The sequence below is a fragment of the Rhinopithecus bieti genome, unplaced genomic scaffold (assembly GCF_001698545.2).
Source record: "Rhinopithecus bieti isolate Rb0 unplaced genomic scaffold, ASM169854v2 scaffold_13577, whole genome shotgun sequence".
Classification (NCBI taxonomy): Eukaryota; Metazoa; Chordata; class Mammalia; order Primates; family Cercopithecidae; genus Rhinopithecus; species Rhinopithecus bieti.
In genome coordinates this window covers 1349219-1373144 of record NW_016807867.1, presented here as the reverse complement: position 1 = coordinate 1373144, position 23926 = coordinate 1349219, and the positions used below count along the sequence as shown (strand labels likewise).

Genomic DNA, 23926 nt, shown 5'->3' with positions numbered 1-23926 from the left:
AGACCAGGGAAAGCCTCTCCAGCAAGGGAAGGTGGACTTGAGGTTGAAGGATAAGTAGAAACTGAGTCAGCTTGGAGGAGAGATTCCACGTGCAATGAAAACCCTGTGTCAGGAGGAAGCAAAGCAAAGTCAAGAATCTGAAAGACCATGGTAACTACAGGTCAAGAGAGTAAGGAAAGAACACAGCAATGGAAGACAAGGCTACCAAATGGCATAATTGGAGAAAGCACTGGTGACTGATTGATTGATTGACTAAGACAGAGTCTCACACTGCTGCCCAGGCTACAGTACCTAGATGTGATCTTGGCTCACTGCAACCTCCACCTCCCAGGTTCAAGCGATTCCCATGCCTCAGCCTCCCAAGTAGCTGGGATTACAGGCATGTGCCACCACGCCCAGCTAATTTTTGTATTTTCAGCAGAGACAGGCTCTCGCCATGTTGGCCAGGCTGGTCTCAAACTCCTGGTCTCAAGTGATCCACTCGTCTTTGCCTTCCAAAGTCCTGGGACTACAAGTGTGAGCCACTGCACCCAGGCAACACTGATCTTTTCAACGAAGGTTAATATGGATTCTAAAGCTGGTTAAAACTAAACTCATTGCCAATTTAAAGCTATTTTACTTTTCTGTTTTTCTATAAATCACTGTACAAAAGGAGGAAATATGAGTCTATTTTATAGCATGAGCTAACTGGGATTTGTACAGTCATGGCCTGGAAATAATACAACAAAAATCATTTTAAAATACAGGTTGGGCATCCTAATCCACAAATCTGAAACCCAAAATGCTCCAAAATCTGAAACTTTTTGAGGGCTGGCATGCTGCCCCAAGTGAAAAATTCTACACCTGATCTCACGTGATGTTCACAGTCAAAATGCAGTCAAAACTTTGTTTCATGTAGAAAATTATTTAAAACATTGTACAAAATTACCTTCCAGTTATATGCATAAAATGTATATGAAACATAAATGAATTCTGTTTAGACTTGGGTCCCATTCCTAAAATATCTCATTATGTATAAGCAAATATTCCAAAATCTGAAAAAAATCTGAAATCCAACACACTTCCGGTCCCAAGCATTTAGGATAAGGGATACTCAGTCTTTATATGAAAAAAATGAGATAAGGCAGTGATGGTCAAGGGGCAAACCAAGCAGGCCCAAGCTATGCCAGATAAATCCTGCCACAGATTTTGGTCCTAATCCTAAAAGCAATGGGAGGCTGAATTAGTTTTCTGTGGCTGTTGAAATAAATTACCATCAACCTGGGGGCTAAAAGCAAGAGAAATGTATTCTCTTATAGTTCTGTAGACCGGAAGTGTGACATCAGTGTCGCCAGGCTGAAATGGAGGTATTGGCAGGGCCGTACTTCCTGGGGAGGCTCTAGGGGTGAGTCCATTCCATGCCTCTTCCATCCTCTGGTGGCTGGCTGCATTCGGGCTTAGGGCAGCTGTGGCTCTAACCTTCAAGGTCAATGTCTTCAAATCTGTCTCTTGATGTTTCCATTTTGCCTTCTCCTGCGTGTGTATAAAATCTCTTTCTGCCTCCCTCTTACAACGATACATGTGATTGCATTTAGGGCCCATTGAGATAATCCAGGATAATCCGCCATCTCAAGATCCTTAACTTAACCACATCTGCAAGGCACCTTTTATTCTTTTCCTTATAAGGTGACACTGAGAAGTTCTAGGGATTAAGACATAGATACCTTTTGGAGGACCATTTTTCAGCCTACTAGAGAGGCTACAAAAGAGATTTTAGTGGCGAGTCATGCAATTAAGACTCGAATGTTGGACAGATCACTCTGGTGGAAGTAAAGGAAGGGCAGGGAGGATATAAGGAAGCCAGCCGAGCCAGTGCAAGTGTCCAAGTGAGAGATGACGGTGGTCTGGACTAAGCGGTAGTAGTAAAGATGAAGAGAAGTGGATGGATTCAACAGACACTTGGTAGGCAAAAGTGGCAGACAATAAAGGTAAGACAGAGGTGCCAAGAGCCTTCCAGTGTGTACAACCAGGTTTCAAGTGGTACAATCCACTGAGCCTGAGAGCCCCGCAAGAAGACCAGGGCTAGAAAACTGACCTGCAATCTTGCTAGGTCCACATAATACTATTCAGCATAAAAACAGGGTTCTTTTAAAGGAACCAGCATACACTCTAGGGCTGGGAGCAGATCTTCCACTTTTCACTTGGATTTGGTAAACCTTAATTTTCTATATGCAAGGTGATGGTAAAAGACTTATCCTTGGAGGACGGGTGCAGTGGCTCACGCCTGTAATCCCAGCACTTTTGGAGGCCAAGGCAGCCAGATCACTTGCAGTCAAGAGTTTGAGACCAGCCTGGAAATCATGACAAAATTCCGACTCTACTTAAAAAAAAAAAAAAAAAGTAGCCAGGTGTGGTGGCACATGCCTGTAGTCCCAGCTACTCAGGAGGCTGAGGCATGAGAATTGCTTAAATCCGGGAATCAGAGGCTGCAGTGGGCTGAGATCGAGCCACCACTGCACTCCGGCCTGGACAAGAGTAAGGCTCTGTCTCAAAAAAAAAAAAAGTCGGGTGTGGTGGCTCATGCCTATAATCCCAGCACTGTGGGAGGTCGAGGCAGGCAGATTGCCTGAGGTCAGGAGTTCAAGACCAGGCTGGCCAACATGGTGAACCCCTGTCTCTACTAAAAATACAAAAAAAAAAAAAAAAAAAAAAAAATTAGCCGGGCATGGTGGTAGGTGCCTATCATCCCAGCTACTCAGGAGGCTGAGGCTGGAGAATCGCTTGAACCTGAGAGGTGGAGGTTGCAGTATGTCGAGATCACGCCACTGCACTCTAGCCTGGTGACAGAGCAAGACTCTGTCTCCAAAAAAAAAAAAAAGAAAAAGAAAAAAAGACAAAGCCTATCCTTGGAGCCGTTGAGAGAATTAGGATTAAGGATAAAATGCATACGACACAATGACGCATGAACAGTGTGCAGCTATGACCCACCCACTCGACCCCCAACCACTGTCATTGTTTGCCTGTGCAGGCATTTAAGCAAAGATCAACAGAATTCTATGATTACAAGAATGTACTACTTCTAATTTTATTCAGATTCCTCTCTAGTTTTGCTTAATTCATATTCATTTATTGCTAAGTCTCAGTAGTCATTAAGAGTTACTGATATGTTCTGAAAACAATTCTTCAGATTAGTCAATTTTTAAATAGTTTTTCTCAATGTATCATTAATGTGTGTTAAATATCTTCAGCAATAGTTCCTTCTCTACCTTACATCATACAAATAAATAGGCAATTCATCTCTATTCTATGCTAATGGCACGTGGAGACAGCATTGATAAGCAATTTACAAAGAGGATATCCAAACCACATTTCTCAACTAAAAAGACTTTCTAACCTTCAACAAGGATTATTTTAAAAGTAACAAAATTAATCAAGATATTTTCATTATAAACAGTGTGGAGATTCCTTAAAGAACTAAAAGTAGATCTACCATTTGATGCAGCAATCCCACTCCTGGGTATTTACTCAGAGGAAAAGAAGTCATTTTATGAAAAAGACACATGTACGTGCATGTTGATAGCACAATTCACAACTGCAAAAATAGGAAACCAGCCCAAATTTCCATCAATCAATGAATGGATAAAGAAAATGTGGTATAAATATACCATGAACTACTACTCAGCCATGAAAAGAAATGAAATAATCACATTCCCAGCAACCTGGATGCAGCTGGAGACCATTATTCTAAGTGAAGTAACTCAGGAATGGAAAACCAAACATCGTATTTCTCACTTATATGGGGAGCTAAGCTACGAGGACACAAAGGCATAAGAATGACTTTGGGGACTCAGTGGGGGAAGGGTGGGAGGGGGGTGAAGGATAAAAGACTACACATTGGGTACAGTGTACGCTGCTTGGGTGACAGACACACCAAAATCTCCGAAATCACCACTAAATAACTTATCCATGTAACCAAACACTACCTGTTCCCCCCAAACTATTGAAATTTAAAAGATATTTTCATGATTTTCTCAAAGAGCTTTAAGCTATAATATGATTCCTCTATTATATGTGGCATAATCTACAAACTGCAGGAATGCTTTGAGGATTAAACACACACATCTGGCCAGGTGTGGTGGCTCACGCCTGTAATCCCAGCACTTTAGGAAGCCAAGGTGGGTGGATTACCTAGGTCAGGAGTTCAAGACCAACCTGTCCAACACAGAAAAACCCCGTCTCTACTAAAAATACAAAACTTAGCCAGGTGTGGTGGTGCACGCCTGTAATCGCAGCTACTCAGGAGGCTGAGACAAGAGAATTACTTGAACCCAGGAGGCGGAGGTTGCACTGCACTCCAGCCTGGGTGACACAGCAAGACTGTCTCACAAAAACAACAACAACGAAACCACACGCATCCATTTATACAAGCAACCCAAACACTAATTAATTTTAGGAAATCATTTAAAAATATTACACACGGGTGCAGTGGCCCATGCCTGTAATCGCAGCACTTTGGGAGGCTGAGATGGGTGGATCACCTGAGGTCAGGAGTTTGAGACCAGCCTGATCAATATGGTGAAACCCCATCTCTACTAAAAATACAAAAATTAGCCAAGTGTGGTGGCATGTGCCTGTAGTCCCAGATACTCAGGAGGCTGAAACAGGGTAATTGCTTGAACCTGGGAAGCAGAGGTTGCAGTGAGCAGAGATCACACCACTGCACTCCAGCCTGGGCGACAGAGCAAGACTCCATTTCAAAAAATAATAATAAATAAATAAAAATAAAAATATTACAGACTTCTCTATTTTTCAGTTAAAAGTCATTTCAAAGGGAAGCTAGACACATTCTTCATAATAACATTTTGTGTGAACTAGTTCTCAGTAAACAACTCGGAATGTCATAGAAAATGTCCATCTTTCACGAAGGCATCTCCATTTTTCTTCAGTTTTTAGTAGAGCATAGGTCGAGAAAATTTCATTTGGGTTTACATTACTATTCACAGGCTTCCTTAAGTATAAATTTCTAGACTTTAGTAGAATAGCTCTTTGATGAATGTTTTACAACTCAACATTCTTCCATTAGGAGAAAAGATCCCAATTTCAAGTTAGCTTCAACTACTCTCTCTCACAAGCCCGGCCCAGATCCAAAATGTCACACAAGGGCTACAGAAAATCACTGAAGCATTCTCTCCTTGTCATTTTTACCTTGGTAATTTCTCCAGACAAGAATCTCTGAGAATTCCACCATAGCAGGTCCTGCCACTTTGGCTAAACTTCTAAGTAGCTTATAAGTAGTTTAGGCTTTTCCCCCACACCATGGCCCTTTCCCACCTCCCCTTTTTTTTTCCCCATGTTATTTCAAGAGAAGTAATTTCTAGCTCAATTTGCAATTTTGATAACTCAAAGTAATGAGTGTCTCACCAATCATCAATACAGAAATAACCAAAAATAGATTTGGAGCCACACGGTTGACAGCTGAGGCAAATGACATTCCACATGTAAACAAAACTCTTTTCGGTGCAACTAAATCGATGCAAACCTGGCTATAGTGTGGAGAAAAGTCAGTAGCCCAATTCCTTCAACAACTGTAGGCCTGGAAAAGCAGCCCCCATATAGCCTTGGATAGGTCAAGAGTCACATCAGGCCAGGTGCAGTGGCTCACCCTGTAATCCCAGCACTTTGGGAGGCTGAGGTAGGAAACTGCTTGAGCTCAGAAGTGCCTGGCCAACACAGCAAGACCTCATGTCTACTAAAAAATAAAAAATTAGCCAGGTGTGGTAGCACAGGCCTGTAGTCCCAGCTACTCAGGAGGCTAAGGCAGGAGGATGGTTTGAGCCCAAGAGATCAAGGCTACAGTGAGCTATGATCATGCCACTGCACTGCAGCCTGGGTGACAGAGCCAGGCCCTATCTCAAAAAAAAAAAAAAAAAATCACAAGAGACATGTGTGCAGCTGACCAATTCCAACATGCTACTTTCTTTTAGGCCTAAATAAAGATGCAGGTGTGCATAATTTGCAAGACAGAAAGATAACAAGTTCTTTCTTGTTCCAGGTATCAGTTGACAACACGTAACTTGAGATTTTGCAATTTACCATTCAAAATTGGGGAAGAGGGGAAGCACTCAAAGCCTTGCCAGTGACTCATTCTATTGGAAGCGATCCTAGAGGCCGTGCAGCATGAATTTCAGTTTAATACGATTGCTTTTTTTCTTTCGAGACAGAGTCTCGCATAGTGACGTGATCTCAGCTCACTGCAAGCTCTGCCTCCTGGGTTCAAGTGATTCTTCTGCCTCAGCCTCCTGAGTAGCTGGAATTACAGGCATCCACCACCACACCTGGCTAATTTTGTATTTTTAGTAGAGACGGGGTTTCACCATGTTGGCCAGGCTGGTCTCGAACTCCTGACCTCAAGTGACCCACCTGCCTCGGCCTCCCAAAGTGCTAGGATCACAGGTGTGAGCCACTGTGCCCAGCTGATTGCTTCTTGTTTCTCTGTCATTTAGCAAATTCAACTTGAATTTGGATTCAAAATGTCATTTCCCTCTTTTTGTCCTGTTCTGTTAGAATAGTACCAATAGTACCAGTTCCATTTGCAAGAGAGAGAATGATACAAATATCTGCAAATCTGTTTATCTTTGGTGCTTATTTTATGGAGTGATAATTTAATGAAGTACAACCCAAAGGATGGCTGCTGCAGACAGAAGGAAGCAGCAAAAAACAATAATCTGTGTGCTAAGAAGGCCAAAGTGGAAAGAGCAGCAAGTAACACTCAGCTGCAGGCACTGGAAGTGAGGCGCACTACGCTCAGATGCGTATCTTCCTGGAACAGCCCCACCCAAAAGCAGCATTATGGTGCACCTGAGCATGTAAAACAGGCTGCGCTAACATGTATTATGGGATGCAACTGATGTCATGGTTGAGGGTAGGACCAGGGAAAGCTCTGCCTATCTGTGTATCAAGGTGCCCTATAACATACTACATTATGTGGCTTTCCTTTCCTAATTACTTCTAAGCACAAGCTCAACAGAAAATCATGAAGCATCTGACCCTATTTCCTCACATTTTAGAAGCATCCCATATGCTTCTAAAGACCGTGGAACTTTGAGACAACTGTGCCCTGATTCACAGGGATTTAGCCTTTGATTTTTAACTAAATTTTTGTTTGTTTAACTTGCATAACCTACTTAGCAAAAAAAAAAAAAACTTGCTCACTTCCTGGGAAGCATACAGGCCAGTTTATACTTTGAGATTCAAAGTTAGGAAGAGTTGGGTGGGAACAGGGCAGGAAAATAAACTCACCTAGAGGCCGGCGAGACACAGGTCCTGTAAGCTAGATCCATGTGGAGTATGAAGAAGGGAAGAACCTCAGTAGTTCTCCATCCACATGGCAAAGGACAGAGAAACCCGAGCTGACATACTTTTCTGGAGCTGTTTGGGCCCTAGAAGCAGTCTGTGTGTGACTGGTGTTTAGGGGCAGTGTGACCCAGGGGACCCAACACTAGGGGCTCTTCACCTCTCAAGGAACCCTACACCTGGCCTCTGTCCTGGTGCCTGCCGTCACCAACGCAACAGAGACACTCCCTTCTCCACCTCTCTCCTTCAGCCACAGCTGTGCCAGCCTGGGCAGCCTCTTCCCTTCCTACAGTCCCACTCTGTCTGCAGAAAGACCCCACTACGGTGCTGTTCTAAGCAGGCTGGGGGATTCAGCCACAGAGACCAAATCTGGTCCTAAACCTTCCCGTCCCAAGCTCAGTGCCTCTCAATGCAGACATTCTGGAAACCCGTGGGGCCGTTTTGGGGTGACATGATGATCGTAGTGGAATGGGATCAACGACCCAAGGCTTCCTGCAATGTATGAGATCATCCAGCACACTGTCGCCTGTCCCACAAAACTTTTGAACATTTCCTGGAAGTTCACACGGATGAAAAACTGTTTATTTAGTTCTAGAATCTACCTCCACTTATGTAGAAACACAAAATATTCCTTATACTGCTTGAATACACAGTTTATCAAGATTTGTTTATAATTATGGAAAACCATGTCACCAACAGCAACACTGCTTGTGGCATCTGAGTTGTCAACAAACTGCAGCTAAACCAGGTTGCATTTGTATATCACCTGCCAATATTTAACAGTGATACTGAAAGCTCCTTTTAATATATTTAAAGCCAAATAAATTATTGAAGATACATGAAATCCTGGATACAAATACATTTCATTAATACATTTATTTCATCTCTGCCACCCAATATTATTGAGGATACGTAGCATACTGAAACTTTTGTCATGAAAATGTCATGTTGAAATTGTTTTATTTTGGAGGCCGGGCACAGTGGCTCACGAGTGTAATCCCAGCACTTTCGGAGGCCGAGACGGGCAAATCAGTTGAGGCCAGGAGTTCAAGACCAGCCTAGCCAACATGGCAGAACCCCCGTCTCTACCAAAAATACAAAAATTAGCTGGGTGTGGTGGCATACACCTGTAGACCCAGTTAATTAGGAGGCTGAGGCACGAGAATCTCTTGAACCCAGGAGGTGGAGGTTGCAGTGAGCTGAGATCATGCCACTGCACTCCAGCCTGGGAGATAGAGCCAGACTGTCAAAACAAACAAACAAAACGTAACTATTTATTTTGGGTTTGAATCTTGTTTTTCAACCTTACTCTGAAACTGTCCTCAGGAGTCGGCTGCCACTCAACTATCCTATAAACATTTTTTCAATTTATCGTCTAATCCTGGACACCTATTAAAGGCAACGGTCTCTAAAGGTCTTGGTGTGCAGAGGGATTTAACGATGGGAGATACGTTTTCTGAGACACTCTGTCAGCACACATCCTATGTCTTAACACAGGAAATTAATACCATCCTGACAAAGAAGGCCTGGTTCATTGCAAAAAATGTCACACTTCTTATTAAAACCACTTCAACAGCCAGTATTTTGCATTGGCAGGTTAGGGTTATTTCCCTCCTTCCCTTAACATTTATGGGTAAGTTTGGTCTGTCACTTTCTTTACTTTAAAGCATACCTGCTCTTTTATCTCCTTCTCTGCAGCACCTTCTCACCTTCTCCTAAATCCAAATTTCTTCCTCATACAAGGGTGCAGTCATCTAACTACTTCATTTTATCATCGGATAAAGGTATGCTGAGCATTTACACTTTAAAAATACATGCAGGCCGGGTGCAGTGGCTCACGCCTGTAATCCCAGCACTTTGGGAGGCTGAGGCGGGCAGATCACAAGGTCAGAAGTTCAAGACCAGCCTGACCAATATAGTGAAACCCCATCTCTACTAAAAATACAAAAATTAGCCAGGCGTGGTGGTACATGCCTGTAGTCCCAGCTACTCAGGAGGCTGAGTCAGGAGAATTACCTGAACCTGGGAGGTAGAGGTTGCAGTGAGCCAAGATCAGCCACTACACTCCATCCTGGGAGGCAGAGTGAGACTCCGTCTCAAAAAACAAAAAAAAAAAGAAAAGAACTATACATATATATACACACACACACACACACACACACATATAATTTTATTTGGGCATTCTATTGATTTTTAGACATTGTATGTGTGAGTAGGTTACTTCATCTATCAATTTCATTTCAGGATCATAAAAGGGGAATTACAAAATATTTGTTAGCAAAAGGGGGCATTCGGTGTGACAGAGTCGAGAGTCACTGCTCTAGCAAGCTTCCCCTTCTGGCCACCAGGTTCTCCCAGAGATCAGTTCTTCCTGAAATGCAGGACCTGGCTTTTGGAGTCTGGCAGTTACATTTCTACTTTCTCATGCCAGGCAGGCAAATCATATCAGAGCATTATCATAGCACCACCTCTTAGGGGTACCCCAGAGCCCTGCAAGGGATCAGATGGGAGAAGCAAAAGTCACACCAGTTGGGCTGGCCTCCTTGTCACTGCACAAAACACTGAGTAGAGAACAGCTCAGAGAGCAGCCATCCTGAGTTACAATGCCCAGGTCAGGTGCAGCTGACACCTGTGACCTCTTTGGAAGCAGGAGACTGAGTGTCATTAGGGCCCAGCTTTCCTTGTGATGGCACTGTTGAGACCCGCACGTGGCTCAGCAGCGGCTCTGCTTCCCATTGCTCCTACTCAGCACAGCGCAGCCTGGACGTTCTAAGGCAAAGGCAGTCACAGGGCCAGGCAGGAGCTCTGGCAACTGCTTATGAGAAGCAGAACGTCAATATTAGGGCCTGTTTGGAGCACCTTAAATTGGGTCAAGAGACACACCCATGCCATCAGAATAGGAGGGAATGATGAGGAACAAGGCTTTCAGAGCTCCTACAGGGCAGCTGCCTCTTGGGCTGCACTTCCTGACTGCAAATAAAGGGGAGCTACTATGCCTTCAAGAACTTGGACCCCACATAACTCCAGCAACCTCAGGAAGGCCAGGAACACCTGGAGAGGAAGTCCAGATATTACCCATCTCTACAATCTCAGCCCTCTCATGCAGACAGGCAGACGTGTAAACAATTTTGATGCAATACAAGTGCCGGATAAAGGTAAGGACGGGATGCCGCAGGAGTGCAGAGGAGTCACACAACCTTTTTCCAGGAATCTGAGCTGTGTCTGGAAGAGCAAGATATACCTGGCTGGATGATGCAAAATATTCCAGCACAACTAGCATGGAAGGGACAAGAGAAGCAGACAGGGCCAGATCACAGGACATCGGAGGCCAGGCCAGGATGCTGGACTTTATCCTACACAAGACTGGGAGCCACGAAGGGTCTAAAGCTTGGAGTGACAGCTCCCCTGAAGACAGATCTCTCTGGGGGTTTGATGGATAGCTTCTGGGTGTCAGAGCGCAATCTGCATACTGCTGAAGGGACTTGCCCCAAAATGGCTTTGACAGGACACATGTGAATCCTTTCACTGTAGAAGTTCTGTCAGAGAGGTAGATAGCACATGGTCATACCCAGACTCTGGAGCCAGGCAGCCCAGTTTCAACCCCAGCGCTCCCCACTACTGCTGCAAGACCCGAGTTGGGCCACTTCATGCTCCTGGGCTCTTCCTCCTCCCTCTGTCTAAGGGAGATAATAAAGGCTTCCCTCACAGAGCTGGCAGGGGGATTAAATGAGGAGAAAAGCTCAGGCAAGGCTGGGGCTGTGGGCTGGCTCACAGTAAATGCCATCTAGTATTTATCATTATGTGTTTACACTGATGTACACAAGAAAAATACAGTCACCTAAAGTCAGTGAGTTCACAGATATTACAGCTTTGAACAAGACTAAGTGTTAAAGTGACCGTTTGAGGTAGATTTGAATAAAGGTATGAAGTAATGCCTCCTTGAAGAAACGACCTGCCTCTCACCTTTCTCCTGTTCATGGCAGACACTCTGTGAACACAGACTTTTTAAAGAGATGGACTTCCCGACTCTCTAGTGGCTTTCTCTGTAATAACTTGAGTTTTCCTGTAAGACAGGGGTAACTACCTTACATATATGTAGGTATATTTCGTGTGTTCTGAAATTCTTGAGCAAGAAGGAAGAGATGGAGAAAGCAACCTCAGCTAGGGAAAAGGGTGGTGCAAACCACCAACCATCTTTACATAAGAGCAGGAGAATCCCTTGAACCCAGGAGGTGGAGGTTGCAGTGAGCCAAGATCATACCATTGCACTCTAGCCTGGGCAATGGAGCAAGACTCCGTCTCAAAAAAAAGAAAAGAAAAGAAAAGCCCCAGCTCAATCATCAAATCCACTTCAAGGAGGCATGACTTTCTCTTCCTACACAGCACACGCACGAATAATTTTACATAAAAACATGTATTCGCAGTCTCTTGTTCAGAAACTGGAATGCATTCTCCCCATGTTAGCCCACAAAGGCCATTCAACCGCCAAATGGACCCACGTTACAGAATGAGCAGCAGACTCGTGACTTTAGGGTGTTGGGAGGAGAGTAAGTGCTGAAAGAGGTGCTGTGTAAGACACGGACCAGTTCTTCCCCACCCAACCCGACCTTTCCACAGGGTAGACCAAGCACTAGGCAGTTTCGAAATCAATTCATCTTTGCCACACAGCCATCTACTTTTCTGTACTTTTTTGACTCTCTCTTCTCCCTGAGTCCTCTGTAGCCTCTTCCAGTCCCACTGCTGCTGCTCGGTAAATAGGAGGATTACCCTGGCAAAGGAGACCAGGTGCGAAAGTGGCATTTCAGGAACTAAAACAGGCTGTGTGAAAGGTCTAGACTCCTGAAATACCACATTTGGGGATCTACAAGTGGTTTCCTGTAACTAGGATAGAAAGTGCTTCCATGTTTCAATATTACTTCTCTCTCCCTTTTCAAAAAAAATCCTCATTAAAACTTTATTTCACTCAATACAGCTTCTTTCAACTAAATTAGGGAAAAAAGGTAATCTCACTCAACCTGTTAATACAATACAGTCAGCCCTCATTATCCACGAGTTCCACAACCAGCCGCAGATCAAACATACTTGGGAAAAAAACATTGCATTAGTACTAAATATGCAGACTTTTTCCCTTGTCACTATTCCCTAACCAATGTGGTATAACAACTATCTACATAGCATTTACATGATATCAGGTATTAAAAGTTACTAGATGATTTCAGGTATATGGGAGGATGTGTGTAGGTGATACACAAATACTGTGCCATTTTCTATCAGGGATTTGAGCATCCACAGATTTTGGTATCCACCGGGGGTCCTGGAATCAATCCCCCATGGATACTGACGGATAACTACATATATGACTTAAGAGAACACATTCTTTTAAAGGCTCGTATCTTTTGCTTTGTGTATTTGTACAAGTGTACACTTGTACACACAGAGACTTACATACACTACAGCACAGGTATTTTTTCCTGATAATTTCCTCCAAACTATTCTATTATTCTACAGGCAGTTGCATTTTAAAAGGAATCTCAATTAAGCCAAATGAATCTTTAATGAATATTTAATTAGGACCTTTTCAGACAGTGTAACCGTTGGGGGGAAAAGATGCCTTTTTCCAACACACCACTGAGTTGAAGAGGATGGAAAAAGTCAACAGATGAGTTTCCTGTCTTTCCCGCCAGTTCCCTTAAACCATTTCTGCTTTTCATTGCTTCTCTTTTTCTTACATGTCTGCATCTGTGGACTCTCCTCTTGTCTCCAGGAGCAAGGCAGAGACACATTCTTGTCTGTGAGCCGCCGAATTGTCTAGAAAACATGGGCAGCCTGCAAGTCCTTCCTGTCCTCCCAAGAATCTGACATGGTTTTAGGCAGATAAGAGGCTCAGAGGCCTACTGACTCAACATCTCTTACAAGTGCCTTTGAGTTTTTCCAGGAAGCACCGAGGTTTTCTCAGAAGTCAAAAAACTCTTTCTGTAAAAGGCCAGAGAGTAGATATTTTAGGCTTTGCATGCCATATGGCCTGTGATGCTACTGTTTTCTGCAGGTGTAGTGCACAAGCCACCACAGACCACACATAACCAAATGAGCATGGCTGTGTCTCAACACTTATTTACAAAAACCGGTGTCAGGCTAGAATTGGCCCACAGGCCATAGTTTACCAACTCCTGGATTATATGGAACCATCTGTATAACACTGGCTCTGCAATCAACATGCTGACAAAAGGAGTCCCACAGATCCTACGGCTTTCTCATATGGCTTTGTCGTATGTGCCAAAAACTGTGTTAAATAATTTAGGGTCCACACATTCATTTTACGCACACTCACGTTACTTACCATAAATTTTTCTTGCTTCGTATTTTAATACATTTTTGCCATTTTATAGTTTAAAACGGAAAAGAAAGTGTCACAATTCATAGCAACTAGGTACCAATAAACACTCATAATAACGATATATGTTTCCTATTTTAGTTGACAATGACTAAATTGACAATGACTCTTTAATAATATCTACAGCCAGAAACTGGTAGTAGCCCTGGCAGAGGTAAAAACTGCAGAAGTCTTAGGATCAAAAAGAATGCCAAGAGTTAAAGCAGGAGATGGGCTGGTAACCTCAACGGGGAAGGAGGGAGGTTCAGCACCAGGGCAGGAGAAATAAGAACTGCGAAGCTCATCTGGATCAGAAGCCCCAAACGTCTCACGCTCCTCAGGCCTCCATGTGGTTCACTTCTGCCAGTCCTGTTAAAAAGTAATATTTCAAGCCATAAAGAGAAAAAAAGGTGGTGACATTAGGATCCTGAAGTCCCAAGGAGCCAAGAGTGAATTATGGCTGTGACAGCCACGCTGTGGACAATGGTCACGGTGAAAAGTGAGTTGATGAGACACCCAGTAGCAAAATAACCCTGAGAAAAGCACCGACCATGGGAAACACGGACTGACCAGTGGTAGGAAGAAAAGTGTAGAACAAGCCATCCTATGTGACGGCCTAGTAATACTGGTGAGTGTGCAGTTCTGACTCTCTTTTCCCAATGTCATTTCATGTCTCCACGTGGGTTTTTCTGTTGTTTCCTCTCCTAGGTTTCCGTTTAAACCTCACCTCCTCTCACATTCTCCTTTTCCCCTTGCCCTGCCCCTCCCAACTCCTCATTCAACTGATTCACTTCTACCCCATCACAAAGCTCAGGCATCACTTCCTCCACAAAACTGTCCTTCAGGCTGGGTTAGACGCTGCTTCTCTTTTCTTCTACAGGCTCCAGGTGACCATGGTTATGTCTCCCAGCCTCCCTATCACCATCAGCTTTACCTACACCTACACTGCAGCATCGAAATATCTAGCACGTGTCTTTGGCACCTAACCCACAGCCTATCTTATGTGTCTGAGCAACTAAAGGTCTGAGTGCATGTCACATATGCAAACAGCGAGGGAGGAAGGGAATGAGTGTCTGTGTGTGAAGGGGCAGTGACTGCTGCTAGACTAGAGCACTGGGTACTAAGACCAAGATCAGGAACTTGACTTCAGGTGGTCAAGATCACGAACTTAAAAACATGTGGACTTGGGTTCAAAGCAGGAGTGCCCTCCAGCAGCACAAATCTATCCTGACCTCTGGGAAAACACCTCAAAGTGCATAATGGTGGCTCAGCACCACCAAAGAGCAGTTTGTTGCTACATTATTACTATAGTTCCAACAAAAAGGCAGCTACAGTTTCAAATCCCAACCAGGGAGCTGTTCTATATTCCAAAAGAAGGCTTCTACTGTGCATATATTTCTAATTCCTATATGCCTAATATCTGAATTATACAATCCAGACTTGCACGAATTCAGAGTGGCCTTCAGGATAATCTGTTTCTACAAAGTAACCATTTCTCATTAGGCAGCTGTTGATAAACTTTCACCATTCTAGTAAGGTAGCATGAGAAAATGACCTTCTTGCTTTAATAAAAAATATTGTTACACTAGATATAAAATATGTGTTCACCGTTAAAGTGTAAAAGTAAGACTCTGGAAGGTTTACTAGTAGAGGAAGGGTGTCTTCCTGTGATAAACAATCATTAAAAAAGGAGACAGGGAGGGTAATTTGCCCATCCCTCTTATGTAGATAACATGAGCCAGCAGTGTGCTCCTCAAACACTTATCGAGTCACTGCTGAGCCTTCAGCAGGCCATTTAACTTTGGAACAGAAAGGGAAGTTTCCCAATGCATAACAGAATCTTAAATCCTTCATAGGTAATACATAAGATGAACTTTAAATAGAAAAGCCACCTGCACACAGGACACTGTGTCTTGTACTCGAACTACACTGTGAAGAAGCAAGCACAATACTAGCAGGGAAGGCACCACTTACAGAAGCTAGCTAGAGTTTATTGAGTGCTTACACTTAGCCAGGGGCCATGGATTATTTCTTTTAATTCTAACCATCACACAATAATGCGGGTACTCTTATTGTTACTCCTATTCTATAGGTAAGGAAGCAAATTTTGAGAAACCAAAGTCAGCAGCCACAAAAGTGGCAAAAGTAAGACTGGAACCCAGGTTGCAGGACTCTTGTCCATGATCACACCTGTACGCAACTGTGCTTTCCAAAACATACATCAGAAGCACCTTTTGGGAGGTGGGAAGAACGCAATGATTGTCCACACCACAAACAAATCAGATGGAGCCAAGGAAAACTGATAGGATGATACCATCTCTGTCTACCTCTGTCTTTTTCCCTCCCACCATCTCTGAAAAAGGCTTTTAACACTGCTGGAAAACAAGGTCGCAGAGCAGATGACAAATTACTATAAATTTAGTGAGGGAGGCAGAATGGTAAAATGAAAAGAGTCCTTGATATAGAACTATAGTGTTTGTGTCCTGGTCCATAGTAAAAGCTAAGTCTTATGAGCCTTGTTATAAAACTGTCACGATAAGATACACCTCACTCTTTTGTTGTCATGAGAATAGTGAGGATATATAAAGGAATGTGTCTAGCACTGTGCTTGGCAGAAAAGAGGTACTACAGTTTTTTTCCCTTCTTTATCTTCAGTTCCCATTTCAAAATACAAGCAGACAGCACCTACCTATACAATGTAAATATTCCCTGGACACCTCCAACGCACTCACCTACAGAGAAATATCTCTGAAGGGGCATCTCTCTGCTGTTGCTGTGGGAGAGTTTTCCAACCACTCAGATACTGCCTTCTATTAACAGTGCATAAAATTTTCTAGATAAAGCAAAAATTCCATGCTTTCAATGTAAAGGTAGTATTTTAGCCTACTAATGCAGAAAAGGAAGGGAAAAAAAAGACCATTAAATAAATATCACAGGAGACTTCAAAGCAATAAGTACTGAAATACGCAAGTACCTAAATCATCAACTAAAAAGAGTAAATTTGATTCTACAACTCTCTCCATCCTCTCATACAACACAAACTGGTAGTCTAAAAACGGAATCATAGCACAGTATAGGAAATATTCATACTTTTTTTCCTGAGGGCTTCTTAAAAACTACCAAAGAGAAATTGTGTGACAAGTAAACCCTTTAAATCCCCATCAACAGCCTTTGATGAAACTTCATCTTGAACCCAGACTTGTATGCTTTAAAATGAAATGTTCTAAGTAAAGCGAAGTTGTTTTACTTTCAAACCAAAGGGGAAAATCACCGATTTAAAAGTAAAAGGTCTTTAGTGAAAAGTTCACAGTTGTGAGATATTTGCTTTGCCATTAAGAAGGTGGAAGCTCTGCTGGGTAGAAACCACCATTCTTTGAGGTCTGAGACTTCAGGCATTCTCATTCTTACAGACTCTGCCTCTCGGTCACAGTTGTACATTGGTCCTCTCATTCCAACCAAACTACACTTTCGGTCTCCAACGTGTGAAGCATGTGGCCCTTAAACGTGTTCGGGAAAGCTGCTAAGCAACATCCTTAAGGCTCGTCAACAACCCAGACAGCAAATCACAAACTTGCTTCCTCAACCCGAGAACACACACTCCAGGTCCCCAACGAAATGAAGGTTCCTTCCACCCCCACAGGAAAACTACCAGGTTTCAGTTCTTTCGCTTTGCTTTTAAAAGACAAATAAAAAATTAACTGAACACACGTGTTTTCCTACCCTTCTCATATACTTTTCAAAAATCCCTCCATTTTCTTCCTTCCTTTACTTTGGAAAAATTCTTAATAAATAACGCCTGCTTGAAAGATATCAGGAACTCATTTTGAGGACTGAGTTTGTAGAAGACAAGGCAGAGAGATGAGTGGGCAGAGCTGGGCTGAAATTTTTAAATTCCTGCACCGCAAAGCAACTGTGCGTGTCTGTTTTCAAACAATAAAAGCGTCTGGAACTGCACAAATGATGCAGAGCCATGCGAGGCGCGAGGAGCAGGCAGCTGGTGGGCTCCGTGTCACAAAGGCTGCCGGGGCAGCACGCGAGCCAGAGTCACGACAAGCCTGGGTCCGAGGCTCGCTGCTGCCTCAAATCTCATCCGGTCCCAAAGCCAGCTGCCCTGCGGAGAGAAGCCGACCGGCACCGGGCACATCTCTGGGAGGGCGAGGCTGGGAGAAAGTGAGAGGGGAGACTGCGGGCGCGCTGGGGGTCCCGGGAGGGAAAGGGCTACGGAGCCCGGGGTAGGGGGTGGACGAGGAGATGTGGCAGAGGCGCATTCCCTCCGGCTGATCTTGCCCGGGAGGCGACCTGGGGACCGGAATCGGGGACTGACAGGAGGGGAGGGGCTCCCGGGGCCGCAGATCGAGGCGCGTGAGCCGGACACGAGGTGCGCGCGGCCGGGTTGGGGAGCGGGGACGCGTGGGTCACCTGTATTGTTTGAAAAGCTGGTCTCGACTCCCTGAAGCCCGTTGTTGAGCCAGCATGTTGATGGCCGGCCAAGGGCCAGCTCCGCGTCCTGGCAGGGGCGCCGCCGCCCGCCGCCTTGCCGGCGTCCGAGGTCCTCTGTCCGTCCCGCCCCCGCGGCCCGCTGCTGCTCCGAGCCCGGCCATGGGGCCGGCGCGAGGCCCTGCCGCTGGGCGAGGGGCCGAGGCGAGGTCGGGAGCAGCTGCTGCGGCCCCGCGCGCGGCCGGAGCCCGGCTCTACCTGCCGGGAGCCAAGCGGAGCCGGGAGGGAGGGGAGAAGAGGGGAGGGAAGGGGAGGGAAGGACCGCGGAGGGAGGAGCCGCGGCCCGGCTGCGGCGCGGCGTGGGAGGTGGGCGTCCGGCCGCCGCCGCGGGGATTACTCAGCAGCACCCGCCCGCTCCTCTCGCGCCCTCGGAGGCACCCGACTCGCTCGGGCCCCGAAGCGGAATCCGTTTCCGGGTGTCTCTCACCCAGCCAAGCCGGTTCCCGAGCGGCGGCCGCCTCCACTTCCTGCAGCCCCGCGCCCCGGCCCCTCCCGGGTCCCCAGGCCGCGCCCTCGCCCACCGCCCAGGGCTGCTCGGACACACGCACGCGGGGCCCGGAGACCCGAGCGCCCCACCCTCTCCCGAAGGGGCCGGACCGGCAGTCGAGGGGAGGGCAAGGCGCGGAGGGAGAGCGAGCGTGCGGGTGTGGAAGGAAAGGGAAGGGGACGGGGAACTCCGCCCGGGCCGCAATGCAAGCGCGCGGCGCTTTGTCCACGAGTAACTGAAAACCCACGTAGCCCGCGCCCGCGACCCCAGACTCCATCCTGACCCTGGGGCCGCCCCCTAGGACCAGCGCAGCCAATTCCCGAGGAGGTGGGCGGCGGGGGCGGGGTCTCTGGCACCTGCCGGGCAGCTTCCCTGAGCCCCGCGCTGCGGGACTGCGAGGTAGAGCCCCTCGGTGCCGGGTACCACCCACTCCAGCCCGCCACCACCATTTGCGCAATGGGGCAGGAAGAGAAATGGAGGCCTCTATGCCATATGCCCAAATATTTAAAAGTTATAAATTCAGCTGCTAAAGTGTGCTCTGTTCTCACACTACCAATTATTCTTACAAAGCTTTGGTTTTCATATGACCAGATGTCAGCAAAACATCAAAAGTGACTGAATTTAACCATTATCACAGAAGTCTCACTGTTCTGATGATGGGCTGGTGATACCTGGATGCCTAATATTCTAGAGACAAGCAATGCATAAGTCATCTTGATGTTTTTTTCATAAATTTATTTTTCTCTAATTTAGCAAAATCTCTTAATGTAGTGTTACAATCAAGATTATGTTCTAATGCCAAATTAAACAACCTTCCTCGAGTCGCTGTCGTTTTTAGAGTGTAGTTTATTAATTTCAACTTGGAGAAACTTTGCTGAAGCATTTATAACAGAATTGTTTTTTAAAATGAAAGCAATCCTCAGGTTTAGAAATAACTCATGAATTTTAAACATGTCATCCATTATCATGGGACCAATATAAGTTATTACAGAAAAATGCAAAATAATTTTGTCATATAAGTTGCTTTTACTTAGTTTGTAAATTGTACTATCCCTTGTAAGAATATCTAAATCCATACAGGATTTTCAACTTTTATAAATAGAAATTTTAGAGTAATAAGAAGTACTGCCACTCCTTAAGTGTCATCTGTAACTGTTGCAAAACCTTGCTAATTCTTGAGTACATCTGGAACCACAAACTGGAACACTGACGGAAGCAAGAAAATGGATGATTCTCATCCTTGGGAAACAGTATATTGTAATGCAGGAGTCACTGCATTCACGCTGAGAAGGATTTGACAAGCTGACCTTTAAAAAAAAATCTAGGTTTTCTTGGAGTTAACATAAACATAGTTATTAACATAACATAGTCTCAAACATCAGCAGTGTCACTATCCTTCATGGCATTGAGAGGCTGTAACCTTTTGTTTTTAGGGCGTTGAGCTAAAAATGAGAAGCATTCCCTGGAGCCTCCATGGCATCAATCATGATAATGGATGTTGAGGGTTATGCACCCCACTGAGGCAGCACTGAATGCCAGATCCTAAGTTACAGAGGTGCTCGTATGTTTTTAATAAATTTATGCGTGTGTGCGTGTGTGTTGATGGGCAAGGCCCTCAAATGCAGTCTTAGGGACTGCACTGCTCATTGAAGGCCCACATGAGGTCACTGGCATGGAGGGGTCCCCTGGCCACACACTGTCCGAGGTCACTCTGACAACATGCACTTACAGACTGCTGGAACTTTGGATCTGTGGAAGCATTTGCCAGATCCCTGAAGCAGTCTAGTCAACAAGGGAGAGAAGCCAAGAGAAAAATATCAGACATAGGAGATAGCCTGCACTCCCCCAACTGGGAAAGACAGCCAAGCACAGTCCTATATGTCCCTATTACTGGGAAGGAAAAAAAAAAAAAAAAATTTCAAGAAATTGATGACACTATGTTTATGAGTTGTACTTGAGGCCCTGCAGCTGAGGATGTGGGGAGGGGTGAGCAAAGTCAGAGCACTCTTTGTGGGGCTAGTTCTGTCTCAAGAACCTCACACAGTCCGTTGTGCAGACAGGGAAATTTAATTGTTGAACAATTAAGGCAAGGTCCAATGCAACTGCCCAGCACCCCACAACAGGCAGGGGAGGGGTGGCATAGATAGAGGGATAACTCTACTACCACGTAATACACACCAGATATGTGCGAAATTGGATTTAATCAGGTACCAAAACAGTTACATTAGCATCATCATCATGAGGGACATTTTAAAATATTTGCCCGTGATGAGAGATACAAAAAGGTTCAAGATGGGCTCCCAAATCCTGAAGGAAGAGAACACATGGACTGGTAATACTTGTGGCAGCTGTAGTTGGCATTGACACCTGCCCCGGGTTCACATTGCAAGGGAGAATTAAGGCTGTGTTTTCTCCACTCGATAAAAATGACAGGTTATAACGGCAGATAGTGGTATCTAAGAAATCGTGGTGCAAATTACCTACAAAAGGAAGGAAAATCTAGATTCCTAACACTCCAGGGCACCATACACTTGACACTGTGAGATTGTCAGCACCTTCCTGCAAAACTAATGCAGTCTGCAGTGCACTTGACTTCAGCCAAATAGGATTTATCTAGGTGTTTCCTTTGGAAGTTGAGAGAAAGAGAGTGGAAAAAAGGGAGAAAAAAAGAGAAAAGAAAAGCCAGTGAGTGGTGGAAATAACCCACTTCCTTTCTGCAGTGGGTGTTGCCAGTATTTTGTGGTTCTTCATTTGATTTCATTGTGAAAATGAAACTTTAATTTCAAATGATCAGTAAAAGAAGTTTTAGACATGTGTATTTTTTATAAGGTAGATTTTTAGAAATAAGGTGTTGTGGTTGCAAATGACAGAGAAACCTGACCCAAACTGGCTCAGAAAGGCAATGTATTGATTGGTGTAGAGAAGTTTTACAAAATGAGGCTATATCCCTGGCTTCAACACTAACCAGGACCCAGTTTCTCCTCTTCACCTCTTAGCTTTGCTACTTTGGTGTTTAATGGCTCTATTCTCAGACAGGGCTGCCTCTCCTGGTCCCAAAAGGTTTTTGGAAGCTACCAGAGCTACAAGCTTGTTGGCTCCATCCAGCAGGAAGGCACTGCTTCTCTAACAGCTTAACTGAAATCCCCTAATTAAATCTCACTGGCTTTAATTGGCAAGATTCTAGTCAGGTGCCCATCCTTGCACCAATTAATGTGACTAGGAGGGGCAGATCACTCTAACTGGATTAAGCCAGTCAAGGTCTGCTCCAGGACCTGGATGGGTAGAACCTATTTCACCCAAACTACCTGGCTGGGAAATCCCAGATCTATTAGGAAAAGAGAGGTAGGGAATGGATGTGAGAGTGACAATCAACAAACATACCCTACCCTTGTCTTCCTGAACATGTTTTGAATGTTTGGAATTACATTCTTTTTTTTTTCTTGAGACAGGGTCTCGTTCTTTACCCAGGCTGGAATGCAGGGGCGACATCATGGCTCAATGCAGCCTTGACCTCCCAGGCTCAAGTGATCCCCACACCTCAGCCTCCCAAGTAGCTGGAACTACAGGCATGTGTCATCACACCCAGATAATTTTCATATGTTTTGTAGAGATAGGGTTTCACATATGTTGACCAGGCTGATCTCAAACTCCTGAGCTCAGGTGATCCGCCCACCTCGGCCTCTTAGAGTGCTGGGATTACAGGCATGAGCCACCCATGCCTGGACTGGAATTATATTTTAAATGCATTTGAAGAATAAAGTACCACAAGAAAACCTTACTGTGTGTACTTTGGTTGTATTACTTTTTTGGTGATGCTAACAGTCATGCCTTCGTGCATCTTTTTGTAAATCCATACTATACGTTGAAATAAATACAGGTTCCCAAAATGTCTGAAATTCTAAGGAGGAGAGTAGGGAAATTAATATCACTATTTTTATGTGGTGCTAGCTTTACCCATTCAGCTCTTCTACTGAAGGTGAAGTAAGATTTAATTAACTACCTTTAACTAGAAGGCAAATCAGGTCAAGGGTTGCTGTGTAAAACCTATTAAATTGTTTAGCCTAAAGCTGCCTCCTTACATATTTTAGAAGATTTCTCCATACATAGTGAACTGTAGCCTAACTGGATGCGTAAACAGACTGTAAGGAACTCTTGTAACAAGTAGCCGAATTTCAGCCAATCACAGCAGGCAACTGTTCAAACCATAGCCAAATAAGGCAGACCTGGAGCTGTAACCAATCTGTTTCTGTATCTCACTTCTGTTTTATGTCACTTACTTTCTTCTGTCCACAAATCCTCTCTGATGCATGACAGCGCCAGTTGCTCTGAACCTATTCTGATGGTGGCATTGCCCGATTCTCCAATTGTTCTTTGTCCAATTAAACTCTGTTAATTTATCTAAAGTCTTTCTTCTAACAAACCATACAGCAGGTTCCTTCCTTTTCTGCTCATAAGTGGATCACTAGTTTGCCTCTAAGGAGGGGAACATAGTTGTGGACCAGGGAGGTTCACCTGGCTGTTTTTGCAGTTGGATGTGTGCAGAGGACACTCACGGCTGCCCTGGGAAACCACAGCAGTTACCATGGGCGAGGAAACCATCCCCCTTTGGGCTGGACGCCTCCTCACCTGCCCTTTCATAAACCAGATAGCCCCCGGAGTGCAGTAACGGTTTAGCTAGGTGTTTACTAGAGATCATTGTTCTGCTGCTGTGAAGGTTCAGGGACAAACTAGGGAAGAAGGCATTGTCTCTCCTCCATGGGTTTCCTCCCCGGGGAAGCTTAAGCAGTGATTTCTCCTGCACTAGCCCTTGACTGGGGTGTGTTTTTGAGTGGTCCTCTGTTGGTCTTCAGGTAGTTTCATTCTCTCTCCCCATTATGCCTCCCTTTCCTTACCCCATCTCCTTCCTTTTCACTGATAGTCCCTGTTCCCTGGATCTACCATCCCTCCCTCTTCCTTCCAGAGATAATCAAGTTTTCCTCTCCCTTGGTCCCTTCTCATGACTTGCACAGTTTGCAGCCTCAGATGAATGTCCATTACTTCTCTTCTCTGTCTACTTACTTGTTCTGTAGAGGGAAAGGCTGTCTCTGGTTTCAAGACATGCATCTACTGAGTCCCTGGAGAGGAAAGTGGATGAGCTCCAGTCTCATGGATAAAGGAAGTGTCAAATAGTAGCAGGTTCTATTCAGTGCCCTGGTGGGTTTCCTCTGGATTGTTTAAAACCAAAAAATCTTTCCACTAGA

General features: G+C 44.9%; 1 protein-coding gene across 1 annotated transcript in view; it reads right to left on the bottom strand.

The window, feature by feature from the left end:
* TTC39C (tetratricopeptide repeat domain 39C) overlaps positions 1–18937 on the bottom strand; it is a 125018-nt gene extending 106081 nt beyond the window's left edge. The window contains exon 1 of the mRNA XM_017884015.1: positions 18122–18937. Coding sequence (XP_017739504.1) covers positions 18122–18303 — 182 coding nt within the window. The 5' untranslated portion in view covers positions 18304–18937. The remainder of the gene's footprint in view (positions 1–18121) is intronic.
* Between the last annotated feature and the right edge of the window lie 4989 nt (positions 18938–23926).